This window comes from Phascolarctos cinereus, unplaced genomic scaffold, assembly GCF_003287225.1.
Source record: "Phascolarctos cinereus isolate Bilbo 61053 unplaced genomic scaffold, phaCin_HiC Scaffold_3;HRSCAF=262, whole genome shotgun sequence".
Classification (NCBI taxonomy): domain Eukaryota; kingdom Metazoa; phylum Chordata; class Mammalia; order Diprotodontia; family Phascolarctidae; genus Phascolarctos; species Phascolarctos cinereus.
In genome coordinates, this window is record NW_027555736.1 from 175,030,419 (window position 1) to 175,042,568 (window position 12,150).

Consider the following 12,150-nt stretch of genomic DNA (forward strand, 5'->3'; position numbering starts at 1 on the left):
AATGCTATGTAGGGTATACTGGTATTTATTCAGACTGTTAACACTCCCAGGCACTACCTTAATCCAGGCTTTTACTGATTCTTTCTAATTGTTCAGGAGGACTAACGCCTTTGTTGTGAGGGCTTGCTGAGCCTTTTTCAGGACTGCTCATTCATTTTTGGTGTGCAACTGATTCACCCACCTCTCACCTGTGGCTCCAAAAAGCTGTAGCATACATAGCAGCCATACCCCAGCAAATCATTCCAATAGACAGGCTATTCCAGGTTGAGGGTAACTGACAGGCTTTGTCTACTGCAAGCACGCGCCTGGCAGAATGGGCAGATGACAACAGCTTGTTCCAAAGGCCATGAAGACAACTAAAGAAGGTGCTTTGGAGAGCTCACAGCTTGAAGACACCATGATCATTCATTGAGTCCTGGGCCATTGCCAGTTGTCTTGACTTTTGTCTTGCCACTGGACTTTGATGACTCAAGAAGAGAGAGACAGGCAACTTTGTGCAACTGCTTCATTCAAATCCAACTCCCATGCAAGTCAAGACATCAACCATGATGCCATCGGTCCTCTTTGAAACTAAGGACAAACAACAACAACTACTACTACTACCACTACTACTACTACTACTACTACTACTATTACTTCTATTACTACTACTACTGCTACTACTAACCTACTAATTGGCCTTCCCGATTTGAGTCTCTGCCTTCTCTTTATGAAGCTGCCAAAATAATCTTCCTAAGGAAATGTTCTGTCCATGTCACTGCCATTGTCAAACATCCTCATTGTTTCCTTATTTTCTCTAGGACATCAGTGTTTGCAGCAGATTTCATTAGTCTGTGCCCAAGGAATTCTATATGTCTTCCATCTATCTACCTACCTATCTATCTATCTATCTATCTATCTATCTATCTATCTATCTATCTACCTATCTATCTATATTCATTTACTTATTTATTCAGTTATTCATTTACTTGTTTATTTCTATGTTTATTGATCCATTCATGTATTTGTTCATTCATTCATTAATCTATTTGTTGATTAATTCAGACAAACATTTATTTATTACTCAGACATAAAGGCCATGATTTTATTCTATCAAATTAAAGAAAATATAAATTAAGTGACCTTAATCATAATGGTTATGCATAATAAAAGACTCCATTCTTTACAATTCTGAGTATATCATGAAATTAAGATGAATTAAAAAGAATGTCACTTCATTTTAAAAGATATCGGAGTGTGCCGAGGCATAGCCTGCATTCCTTCCTGTGCTTCAGGGTAAAATATAAAATCAGTCTAGGTATTTGAGACCTGCTGTGATTTGATTCTGACTTGCCTTTTGTATTACTCTTTCTTCACATACTCTAAGTTTCAGCTAACTGAACTATTCTCTGTTCTCTAAATTTGCATTTTATCCTCTTATTCTGTGCATTCACACAAGCCTTCCCTAATACAGAGAATTAATTCAATCAATCAACAAACATTTGCTGCTGGAGACAGCTAGGTGGTACAATGAATAGAGCAATCAACTTGGAAGAAGACCTGAGTTTAAGTTGAGCTGCAGATATTACCTATGAAACCATGGGCAAGGCAATTAAGTCTGCCAAAGTTTCTTCAGCTGTGAAATGGGTAACCCATTTTACCCATTTTATCTCCTAGGGTTATTTTGAGGACTAATGAAATAATATTTGTAAAGTGCAGAGGAAGAGAGAGAGAAAGAGAGAGAGAGAGAGAGAGAGAGAGAGAGAGAGAGAGAGAGAGAGAGAGAGAGAGAGAGAGAGAGAGAGAGAGAGAGAGAAAGAGAGAGAGAAATTTTTTATTCAATAGATTAACTTATGGAGCTGGGGTAGAAGCTGACAATTGATTGGTTAATTAGTTGGATGTTGAAATTTTAGTAATTTATATGGAACTATCAAAAAACACTTCTTCATTGGTTTGAAATGTGACATAAGAGAACTAATAAGGTAATTAGTAACAGATTGAAAGGAGTGAGTTTTAATGCTACTAAACTCACTGGTGTAGTGCATCACACAGCTTACCTAGCTTCAATTTAATTTACTCATGGGATCATAGCTTCTAAAACTTGTAATTTTTTTGTTTCCTTCCTTTTTTGAATTTATTTTTGTTATTGTTAATGACCTTCATTACTAAATATGTATCTTCTTCTATCCACCCCACCCCCAACTTGGTGAGCCTTCCCTTATAACAAAATAAAATGCAGAGTAGTACAGGAAAAATAAACATCAGATCATCACTGTCTGATAGTAAATTCAGTGTTCTACACCAAAAGTCCCCACTTCTCCACTTCTCTGAGGGAGGGGTGGGAGGGCAATTTTCTCTCTTTTTCAGGGAAAAGCTTGCTAATGATAATTATACTGTTTTCAATTTCAGTTTTTGTTCTTAGATATTTCCACTTACATTGTTGCAATTAACATGTGTTTGTTTCTCTCACTTCTCTAAATTCTTCCTTTTCATAATTTCTGATAGTACAACAAACAATATTTCATTACTTTCTTGCACCACATTGTGTTTAGCCATTCCCCAATAGATGGACACCTATCATACTTCCCCCCAGTTCATTGCTACCCCCAAAGCATGGCTACTTCATCCCCTTTCAAGGTTCAGTTAATTTGCTGCCTCCTCCATGAGGCTTTCTCTATTCTCTCTCAACTTCATTGCAATCTTTCTTTTCTCAATACAGCTTATATTAATTTATTTTTGTGCAAATTACATTCCCTTGCTCCTTGAAGTAGGGACTATTCCAATACACTCTCTTTTTTGTCTTTCAATCCTTATTGCCTAGTAGAGTGCCTTAATATTTGTAGAAAACAATATTATTTTTAAAATTTTTTAAAATTTATTTTGATATATCAACAATCACTTCCATGAGCTCTTGAATTTTAAATTTTTCTCCCCTTCTCTCCCCTCCTCTGTCCCCAAGATGGTGCACAATCTGATATAGGCTATACGTATACATTCCTATCAAAAATATTTTCACATTAATGATGTTGTAAGGAAGAATTAGAACCAATAGAAGGAATCACCAGAAAGAGGAAACAAAATAAAACAGAAGGAAAAATATCAAATACTATGCTTCAATCTGCATTCCAACTCCATAGTTCTTTCTTTGGATGTGGATAGCAGAAAACAATATTCTTAATTAAATTTCTATCTGAATTATCAGAAATTCTAAATCAGTTACGTGAATTAATGAAGTATTAATGTGTGTGTTGGTATAGCTATAACATGCCAGGATGTACCTCTGAAGGGCAAGAGAATGCATATGTATTTCCTATGAAAGAAAATGAAATGTGTATGTGTGTGTTCTGAGTAAGATCCTAAAGAAGGTATAAGTCAACTTATTAGCCAAGGGAATTTGTCTTCTGATTTTGTCTGGCATTTTCATTTCTATAATTAATTCTATGATATTATTCTCATATCTTTTACCAATTTCCCACAGAAAACTTCTAACTCAATCTTGAAATTTGAGACCATGGACCAAGCAAATTACTCAGGAGTGACTGAATTTGTGTTGTTGGGGCTTTCTGGGTCCTCAGAGCTCCAACTTTTCTACTTTATCTTTTTTACCATGTTTTATATTGCTATTTTGCTGGGTAATTTCCTCATTGTTCTCACAGTGATCTCTGAACCTGCCCTGCACACTCCCATGTACTTCTTGCTCAGCAACCTCTCCTTCACTGATGTGTGCCTATCCTCTTTTGCCACACCCAAGATGATTGCAGACTTCCTTTTGGAATACAGAAGCATCTCCTTCAATGGCTGCATGACCCAGATATTCTTCCTCCATGTCTTTGCTGGTGGTGAGATGGTGCTGCTTGTAGCCATGGCATATGACAGATATGTGGCTATTTGCAAACCTCTACACTATGCAACCATTATGAGTTTGCAGAAGTGTACAGGCTTAGTTGTAGCTTCATGGGTCATTGGAATCCTGCACTCCTTGAGCCAGCTGGCCTTCACTGTGAACCTACCTTTCTGTGGCCCCAATGAAGTAGACAGCTTTTTCTGTGACCTTCCCTTGGTAATCAAACTTGCCTGTGTGGATACATATGTTCTAGAGATAATGATGCTTTCTGACAGTGGACTTATGGCCATGACCTCCTTTATACTGCTGCTGATTTCCTATACTGTCATCTTGGTCACTGTGCGGCAACACTCATCAGCTGGCACAGCTAAGGCACGTGCCACCTTGACAGCTCATATTACTGTCATAACACTCTTCTTTGGACCCTGTATCTTTATCTATGCCTGGCCATTCAGAATTTTTCCAGTGGATAAAGTCCTCTCTGTATTTTACACAGTCTTCACCCCACTCTTAAACCCCATCATCTATACCTTGAGAAACAAAGAGATGAAATCAGCCATGCAGAAACTGAGAGGCCAGCTCATGAATGCCAGACAGCTTTCACAGTTGTCCTTGACAATGAGGGCCCCTCATAACTAGAACCCATATTCATGGCCGTTTCTCCCTTGCAATCTGTTACTTCTCTACTGTGAGACTGATCAACTTTTAATGAAACCCTGAAGAACAGAGTTAAAAATAAGTCAGATGGGAAAATCAGCTGGTCATCTTTTATCATTGCCTGTACACCTCTGAATATTTTTACTTATAGATCACGCTAACTTCATCCATTTCTGTGGATAAAAACACTTACTGCAGTTACAGAGAGAGAGAGAGAGGTGATAGATAACGAATTAATAGATGTGTAAGATATATATATATATATATATATATAAAAAATAGGTTAAATAGATAAAGGTATTTTATTTTAACTATTTATACTTATGGCACTTGAAAACACTTTGCTCTTATATTAAAAAGGTTCCTTGCAGTAGAGTATAGTCGTGAATAGAGAACCATTTTTGGAGTCAGTAAATCATTGATTTATTGATTAAGTGTTTTTTATGTGCCAAGCACTAGGTTAAATGCTGAGAAGACATATATGAACCCCCCCAAAAAGCAGCCCTTGCCCTCAAAGAGCTTTTAGTCTAATGAAGGAAACAATACATAAAAGAGAGTTAAAAAGCTGGTGGAGAGAAAGGGATAGGAAAAGGGAGATATCTGCATTGGGGTATGATGGTAAAGTCCAGAGAGTCAGAAGTAGAGCCCCAGGAGGAGATAAAAAGAATGGCTGTGCCATTCCTCAAAACAGAGGTTCTGGAAGGACCTCACTGGGGCCTGGAAAGGGGGAAATAAATGTTCAAGGGCAAAGAAGCCAAGGGCAACTGGAGAACTTCCAATGAGGGGAGGCAGTAGAGGCATAGTGTTGAAATATGAAGAAATAGAAGCAGAGTCAGGAAGTCCTGGGTTCAAACCCTGACTCTAAGACACTATTTGTATGACCACAGGCAACTTACTTAACCTTTCAACTGACTCTATAAGACCATAAATTATAGATTATTTGTTCATCTGGTAGAGGGACATTCCACATCAGGAGTCCTCTACCCTGATGAAATCATAGGTGCAGATAAAATAACAAAAACATTATCTGAAGTGACATTGAAACTACTCATTTTGATGAACCCCTCCATCATAGAGACAACAATGGTAAATGTTAATTAACTATTTCCTTATGAATGATCAATATCCTGAGTAACTAGAATCTTAATGAATGACTTTTCACTAGCTGCTACTGTCTTCCCTCTCAAATCATCTCTGTATTCATTTTGTGTGTATTCTACACATATGTATATATGTATACACTGTGTCCTTCATTAGAATGTAAACTCCTTGAGAGCAGGGGTGATTTCACTTTTATTTTTGCATTCCCAGTGCTCAACATTAGTATCTAACACATATTGGATGCTTAATAAATGCTTGCTGATTAATTTATTGGTATATTTTGTATATCTATTTTGCATGGAAAAACCCAATTCAAATATGAGAGAATAAATATTTGCATCCACTCTGGAAGCAAAGGGTCTATCTTTAAGTTATATGGATGAAAGGAGGACAAAGACTCTGGATTACGGGTTTTTAAGATAGACTGGTTAGAAGAGGAAGAAATCTTCATTTACTAGTCATCATTGTTTTAATTTGGGAGCAGGTCTTGACAATGATATCTTGAATTCTTATGAGATTCCATTGATTCATTTTAAGTCCATGGACTATCTGAGGGACATAGACTGAAACAGGACTTCACCATATACTAAATGGGACAAGAACACTGCATACCCCATGGGTCTTCTACTCCCCAAGAAGGCCTCCTGTGATACACCTTTTCCCTACAACAATAACTGGAATTGCACGGGACCCACGCATCATGTCCTGACAAAGGGGGAGATTACTCTCCTTTCCCTCTTATTGTCCTTACAATTCCTGTTTATCACCAACTCTAGTTTAAGAGGTTGCCCCTTGCATACCTTTGGGAAAACCTAGTTAAAGGTTTTAATAATCCCCAATGCATGATGAGCTTTTGTTGTTTGTTTACAGGTCTCAGAAGCTTCATTGGTCACTCATATAAAATGATGACAGTTTTCCAATTTCAGTACAAAAGGAGGCATTTATAAAGGTCTGTATTTTGAAGTAAATAAACCCATACTAGAAAAGGTGAAGAACTTAGTTTCTCAGACTCCAGAAAGAACTTCTCTGACATGCTCCATGATTGGTAGGTGGGGAAAAAAAAGATTGCAAAGAATTGCTTTAGTAGTAGATTGTGACCAGAGTCTTATTTCGTTTATTACCAAATGGTTCTTGAAATGACATTAGGTTTTGTAGGAGGATAAGTAGGTACTGAGGGACTTAGGAGGGGGAGTGAATGAAAAAAGGGAATTCATGCTTTTTAAAGAAAGTGAGCAAGAAGGCTACAATTCTTCAGTGAGATCAGTGATGCCCTTGTAGTTACAAACAGAATGAGGAGACTCTTCATTTGGGGTCTATTTTGATCTCTGCCCTAAGGAGAGTCCTGGATAGTCTTCTAAGTCACTCACTCTCTCTCTCTCTCTCTCTCTCTCCCTCCCTCCCTCCCTCTCCCTATCTTTTTACCGAGATACCAAATAAACTTGTTATCTCATTGGCATGAATGCTTACTTTACCAATGAAAATTAATTCTCCACTTCACCTTTCTCCCCCACCACCACACACATACAGATACACAACACACACTCACATGCATACACCTTCTAATCTTATTCAATTCTTGATCATGTTTTCCCATAAACCTTTGAAAGAGAATCCATCCTGCACACTGAAGCTTATTGACATGGTCTTTAAATTAAAAATCAGAACAGACAGAAATTGTTATTATAGTTATTTTTTACTTTGAAAAAGTATATGTGTCTACAAAGTATTCTAAAGTATTGCCCAGAGAAAAATGTGCTACATACAAGGTTGTTGGTTTTTTTTTACCATTATCTTATTCATTCTTTTGACATCTTCTAGCTACATCTGCCTAATATGCAAAAGTCAGGTTGAAAAGGGAAAAGATTCATCAATTTGTTTCATAGATATGTGTGTGTGTGTGCGCATGTGCGTGTGTGTGTGTAACATGAGACAACTCACTTGATTTATTTTTTCCTCTGAATGGATGGATTTGATAGATTCTTAATAATTTGAAAATTTTCTTGTGAATTAGTGGATTGCTTTGGTATCAGCCACTTACTATCAGTGGCCCTGGGCAAATCACTTAATCTATCTGTTTCGGTTTCTTTAATTGTAAAATGGGGACAAGAATAGCAGCTGCCTCCCAGGGTTGTTCTGAAAATTGAATGTGATAATATTTGTATAGGGTCTAGTACAGTGCCTGACACATATTTAGGCACTTAAAGAATGCTTGTTTACTTCCTTAAGGAGATTAACATTCTAATGGGGAAAAGATCGGTATTAATAATCATAATATTCTTGACCAAGATTATTCTCCTATTCCAGCTCTGAACACACTACCTAAAGTTTAATAAAGGAGATATTCTTCCATTGGCTTCTTTTATGGAAGGGGGTCATTATTATGGTTGAGTTGTTTCAGTCATGTTTGACTCTTTTTTGAGGGGTTTTCTTGGCATAGATACTGGAGTGGTTTGTCATTTCCTTCTCCAGCTCATTTTACAAATAAGGAAACTGAGGCAAACAGGGTTAAGTAACTTGCCCAGGGACACACAGCTAGTAAGTGTCTGAGGCCAGATTTTAACTCTTAAAGATGAGTCTTCCTGGTTCCAAGCCAAGTGCTCCATCCACTGCATGATCTAGCTTCCCATTAAAGGGGAGGGGTTGTTTAAATTGACAAAGGATTTTTCTCTACTTATTTCTGAAAGTTCACTGGATTTGGAGTCAGGTGGTCTGAACTCAAATTTTAGCTCTGCTACTTATGAGATATGAGCTTGGTTAAGTAGCTTAGTCTTTGTGACTCATTTTCCTAATTAGTGATATGATGAAGTTGAAACAGATTGGTTGCCGAAACTTTTTCAAGCTCTGTATTCAATGATTCTATGATCCCAGCTTCCTTCTTCTTTGTGCAAGATTAATCAGCCTGATTTTCTTACACTCACAGCAGAAGGGTGGTATAATGTTGGAATGGAAGAGTTTGGTTTCCCGTATGATGCAGCCAATGGAGGTCTTTTTCACTGCAGTGAGTGTTTTGTAGAGCGTTTTGTTTTACTCTGTGGGACAGAATGGGAGAAATAAATGTTTGCAAGACTGAAATGTTGAGTTGAATTGGGCTCAATCCTGGCACTTTCACTATTATAATACCTAATAATAATAGCATTTATTTGTATGATTTACAAAGTACTTTACATACATTAACTCATTTGATCTTCACATTAATACTGTGAGGTTAAATAGTGGATTATATTTAATAGGCACCACTGATATGTTAGTGATATAGATAGATAAGAGATAATCATAGATGGAGAGAGAGAGAGAGAGAGAGAGAGAGAGAGAGAGAGAGAGAGAGAGAGAGAGAGAGAGAGAGAGAAATAGAAGCTTTCAGGCTACCTGTGGTAATTTCTCCAGGACCATAACATGTCTGAATTCTTCCAACTAGAGGAAACCATGCTTTGCATTTGGAGCCTCTACATGTGTGTTTGTACTATGTGGAAATGAGATAAATGAACAGATAACTGATCCCACAAATAGATATTGGTGGGGGCAAGTATGAAAGTGGGATGGAGGAATGATTGAAACTAAATTATTCTTAAAAATCTGTAGGTAGAAGGCAGGGCATCTTAATTTGGTATTCATGGAATTGCCTTTTAAAAATACTTTTAAAAAATTAAAGCTATTTCACTACACTTGACTTCCTTCATAATCTAATGTATTTTAATGTAATTAAAAACATTATTCTTAGAGGTACAAAGAGTCAGACCCAACTGAAAAATGATTGAATGAAAAAAGCCCATTATTTTAAAAAGAGTTCCAAAGGTTTTACCAGACTACCAAAGGGGTCCATGATGTAAAGAGGATTGAAAACTCCTAGATCAAACCCCCCATATCTTGCAAATAAGGATACTGAAACCCCCAAAGATTAAGTAACTTGCCCAAAATCACCTAGGATAGTCAGCATTAGAATGGGGATTTGGACGGTCTTGACTCTTGAGCTCCCTCTTTTATTTGTGTTTTCATGAAGAAAAAAATTCCCCAAAATAATTCTTTAAGTCTCCTAAATATTCCACCTCCTTAGATAATGTTGCTGATAAAAATATAGGCAGAGAAGAGGTTAATTTGACTCCCAGATAATGAAGAAAGAAGTTAACAAATCCTTCTCCCCCTCCAAAAATACTAGAATCAAAGTCCCTTGTAATTGGGATAATAGCAGGCATTTTTCAAGAGTCATCCAACTTGAGACCTGTAGTTCAAATGTAACCACTTCATTCTAAAGTGTAGTCTGCCTAAGATACTTTCTTAGCAATATATCTTTATTTTTAAACTTAGCTAACCATAACTGAACTAATAGGCTAAATGGGGTAGACCTCTACATCTTCCTACTGATGCTGTGTAGGTCCAAATGCCACCACATTTCAGGCACTAGATTTGTATCATTTAGTCATTTTAATTGAAAAGAGAAATCATGCCTTCCCTTCAGTGAGGCAGTGACTACTCTAATTTAATTGGGGGAATAATATAAAATAAGGCTAGAAACATAGGGTGGTACAGATTATGGAGGACCTCAGCAGGTAAAGGAGTTTGAACTTTAATAAAAGATAGAGAACAACTGATGATTTTTGTGTAGAGAATGTGAACTTCCCTCAAGTACCCCTTGAGATTAGAGGTTTGTTGTTTGTTGTTTTCTTCTCGTGTATTTGTGTGTGTATACATGCATACAAACATACATAATTATACATGCATATGCATACATACATACAAATATACATACATGCATGCATGCATGTATGTGTAGGTGTTTGTGCATGTTGAATCTATGATTTCTTTAAGAGAATTTCCAGCGTGAAAATCGCTTTTTATCAATCCACATTACCTGAAAGGTATAATATTAGAGAATTGCCTGAAAAAAAATGTTAGAGGTACAATATTAAAGGTACACTGAAAAAAAAGGTAGAGGAATTTGTCTATGTTCAAACAACTAGCTTGACTCAGTAGTTGGACTTGAACATAGGTCTTCCTGGCTCTAAAATCAACATTGTATCCTGTCTGTTGCCTTGTATATAATAGGCATCTAAGTTTGGTGAAATGAATTAAATTGTACTGATCAGTGATAATAAATATCTCTATGCACAATTGGGATTAATCTGAAAGCTGTATGAAGTTGTTGGAAGGGGGAGAGTGCGAGGATAATATGTTATTTTCATTCATTTTGATTTCCTCCTATTTCTCCCATCTTAAGGTTATCTCTAAGCAGCTCTGTTGCCTTTGTCCATGGATGCGGCTAATTCATCTGTGGTATCTGAATTTGTGCTGCTGGGGCTCTCCAGCTCTCAAGAACTTCAGCTTTTCTTTTTTGTGGTCTTCTCCATGTTGTATGGTATTATCATCCTGGGCAATCTTCTCATCATAATTACAGTGACCTCTGATGCTTGCCTACACTCTCCCATGTATTTCCTGCTGGGAAATCTATCCCTTATTGACATCTGTCAGTCCTCTTTTGCTACCCCAAAGATGATTGCAGACTTTCTGAATGAACACAAGACCGTATCCTTCAATGGCTGCATAGCCCAGATTTTCTTCATTCACCTCTTCACTGGTGGTGAGATGGTGCTGCTGGTCTCCATGGCCTATGATAGATATGTGGCCATCTGTAAACCTCTACACTATGTGACCATCATGAACCAGCAGGTCTGTACTACCTTAGTATTAGCCTCCTGGGCTGTTGGTTTTATACACACCATGAGCCAGTTATCATTTACTGTGAATTCGCCTTTTTGTGGCCCCAATGTGGTGGATAGCTTTTTCTGTGACCTTCCTAGAGTGACCAAGCTTGCCTGCCTTGACTCCTATACCATAGAAATATTAATTGTGGCCAATAGTGGGATTCTTTCCTTAAGCACTTTCTTCCTTTTGTCCATTTCATATATAGTCATTCTGGTCACTGTCCGGTATAAGTCTTCTGCTGCAATGGCTAAGGAAGGCATTTTCCACACTGAGTGCTCACATCATGGTTGTGACATTGTTCTTTGGGCCCTGCATCTTCATCTATGTGTGGCGTTTCACCACCTACCCAGTGGATAAAATCCTTACCATGTTTTACACCATTTTCACTCCTATCTTGAACCCCACTATTTACACATTAAGAAATAAAAAGACATGAAGGCTGCCATGAGGAAACTTGCAACTCGAAAACTGAAGTCCAGGATTCCTGAAATATCCCTCATAACCAGACCTTCTTTTATTGAACATACATCCTCCAATCTTAAAGTCTTGGTGCAAACCTTATATTGCTATATATTTATATCAGCCATTATTGCTGTTATACTTTTTGTTAGCATCGTTACTACATTCCACCCTTGAAAGATAGCTACATAGGGAGGATGGTAGTATAGTAGTATCATAGTTCATAGAATACTGGGATTAAAAGGAACCATAGACATCTTTTTAATGCCGTAAGTTTACAATTAAAGAAATTAAGGCCAACAAAGGAGAAGTAACTTCAACAAAAGGCACTATGCTGAGCTCTAGGAAATAGTTCTAAACATAGGGTTCATTAATGTAAAAACATATTTTGATAACTATATTTCAACATAATT

The 12,150-nt window shown here is 37.2% G+C and overlaps 2 protein-coding genes across 2 annotated transcripts; both read left to right on the forward strand.

The window, feature by feature from the left end:
- Window positions 1–3,490: 3,490 nt before the first annotated feature.
- Window positions 3,491–4,462, forward strand: LOC110199611 (olfactory receptor 4K15-like). Its single transcript, XM_020974829.1, has one exon. The coding sequence runs from the start codon at window positions 3,491–3,493 to the stop codon at window positions 4,460–4,462; it is 972 nt and encodes a 323-aa protein (XP_020830488.1).
- A 6,336-nt stretch (window positions 4,463–10,798) lies between these two features.
- On the forward strand, window positions 10,799–11,914 carry LOC110210854 (olfactory receptor 4K5-like). The gene is given in 3 exon segments (XM_020989946.2): window positions 10,799–11,527; window positions 11,529–11,702; window positions 11,705–11,914. Coding segments are annotated over 3 exon segments (1,086 nt in total). The 5' UTR covers window positions 10,799–10,825.
- The last annotated feature ends 236 nt before the right edge of the window (window positions 11,915–12,150 follow it).

Bases quoted from the DNA above. Each gene is read 5' to 3' on its own strand.
- LOC110199611 (XM_020974829.1), top strand. From the start codon at position 3,491: ATGGACCAAGCAAATTACTCAGGAGTGACTGAATTTGTGTTGTTGGGG.